The sequence below is a fragment of the Aplysia californica genome, unplaced genomic scaffold, assembly GCF_000002075.1.
Source record: "Aplysia californica isolate F4 #8 unplaced genomic scaffold, AplCal3.0 scaffold00231, whole genome shotgun sequence".
In the NCBI taxonomy this organism is placed as follows: Eukaryota; Metazoa; Mollusca; class Gastropoda; order Aplysiida; family Aplysiidae; genus Aplysia; species Aplysia californica.
In genome coordinates this window covers 110,580-112,196 of record NW_004797501.1, presented here as the reverse complement: position 1 = coordinate 112,196, position 1,617 = coordinate 110,580, and the positions used below count along the sequence as shown (strand labels likewise).

At 43.4% G+C, this 1,617-nt stretch overlaps 1 protein-coding gene across 1 annotated transcript in view; it reads left to right on the top strand.

The window, feature by feature from the left end:
* The window catches only part of LOC101859788 (gamma-aminobutyric acid receptor subunit alpha-3-like), a gene marked incomplete in the record, with an annotated part of 175,432 nt that overhangs the window by 170,499 nt on the left and 3,316 nt on the right, over nt 1-1,617 (top strand). Inside the window, 1 exon segment of the mRNA XM_035970178.1 lies at nt 68-285. Coding sequence (XP_035826071.1) covers nt 68-285 — 218 coding nt within the window.

The window sequence follows — 1,617 nt, the reverse complement described above, 5'->3', positions numbered from 1 at the left end:
CCCCTCCCCAATATATTAATGTCTTCCTAATCTCATCATGTCATCCCCTCATCATCCCCTTTCCCACCAGTTCTGACAATGACCACACAGAGCTCAGGCGCCCGCTCCTCTCTGCCCCGAGTGAGTTACGTGAAGGCTATAGACGTGTGGATGGCGACCTGTCTCTTCTTCGTTTTCGCCTCCCTGCTAGAGTTCGCCTACATCAACGTGCTGGCTCGTAGGCGCATGCCCTACCAGTGCTTTGGCACGCCCGAGAGTATGGAGACTTCGCCGGGAGCCAATGGGGTCAGTCAGTCAGTCAGTCAGTCAGTCAGTCAGTCAGTCAATCAGTCAGTCAGTCAGTTAAAGCAAGACTCTGCTAAATCTCTTTTACGGACATTGCTTTGGCTTTCTGCTGAGAAAAGAATTGTGTACAAGTTGGCCACCCTATGTCACAAATGTTTGAATGATAATGCACCATCATATTATCAAATCTGTTAAGACTGTACATTCCAACCTGCAGTTTAAGGGCATCAGCTGACAAAATGAAATTTGTTTTACCATCTTTGAAAATTAAAACAGTGGGTGATACAGCATTTCAATACCAAGGCCCCAAGATCTGGAATGCTTTACCAAGTACTTAAAGAGAGATCAAATCTTTTGATTCATTCAAATGTCATCTGAAGTCGTTTCTGTTTTTAAATTAATCAGATGGATATTTGGAGTAATTTTCTTTCCGTCAGAACTCAACGTTTTATGTTACTGTTGTACGTTGTGCTGTATTGTAAAGCGCTCAGAGTCTGTGTACTTTAATCGGGGTTGAGCGCTATATACATGTCATTTTTTAAATTATTAGTCAGTCAGGCAGTCAGGCAGTTAGGCAATCAGTTAGTTTGTCAGTCAGTCAGTAAGTCAGTCAGTCAGTGAACCAGTCAATTAGTCAGTCAGTAAGTCATACAGTCAGTCAGTCAGTTCGTTGCCCGGGCTGTTGTGACGTGTCGTGGCGTTTTGATTTGTGGTGGCTTTTCAACACAAGGGGGCTAACTCGGATAATGCTGTTTTGAGAAAATCGAAGGTGTTTGGGCCCTTGTTTAGTTTCTTTTACCCTATCCGTACGCCTTTGGGTCATTTTGTACCCCCGGGGTATACTTCTAGTACGAAGATCTATTTGCAACTTTCAGTATTTCTCAAAATTTCAGTTTGACAGACTGCTATGAAAAAAGGTACGGATCGGATGAACGAGTAAATTTTCTCTTTGGAAATTGGAAAGCGGTGACACAGAGTTCCCCATGTCGTATGGATATGATAGTAAAACACGTCGTGTGGATAGGGTTAAAAGGCAAGGAGAGTTTTCTCTATGTCCAAACAAATATACACACCAATGAAACCAAACTTGTCCTATAGGTAGGGCAATGCCCTCTTTGGTGTAGGTCAGGATATCTGGAAACCCCCGAAATCTGGATTAGCCCGCTTGTCCTTAAAAGCGACCGTTTGTTATTGTAGGTTTGTTTGTGTGTTTTGTGTCTGTATGTGTTGTGGTGGTAGGTTTGTTTTGGTGTTTTGGGGTTTTTTTTCTCTTCCTGGGTGAGAGGTGGGAGGGATTCTTTTTGGTGGGTTTATTTGACTGTTGTGAGGGGG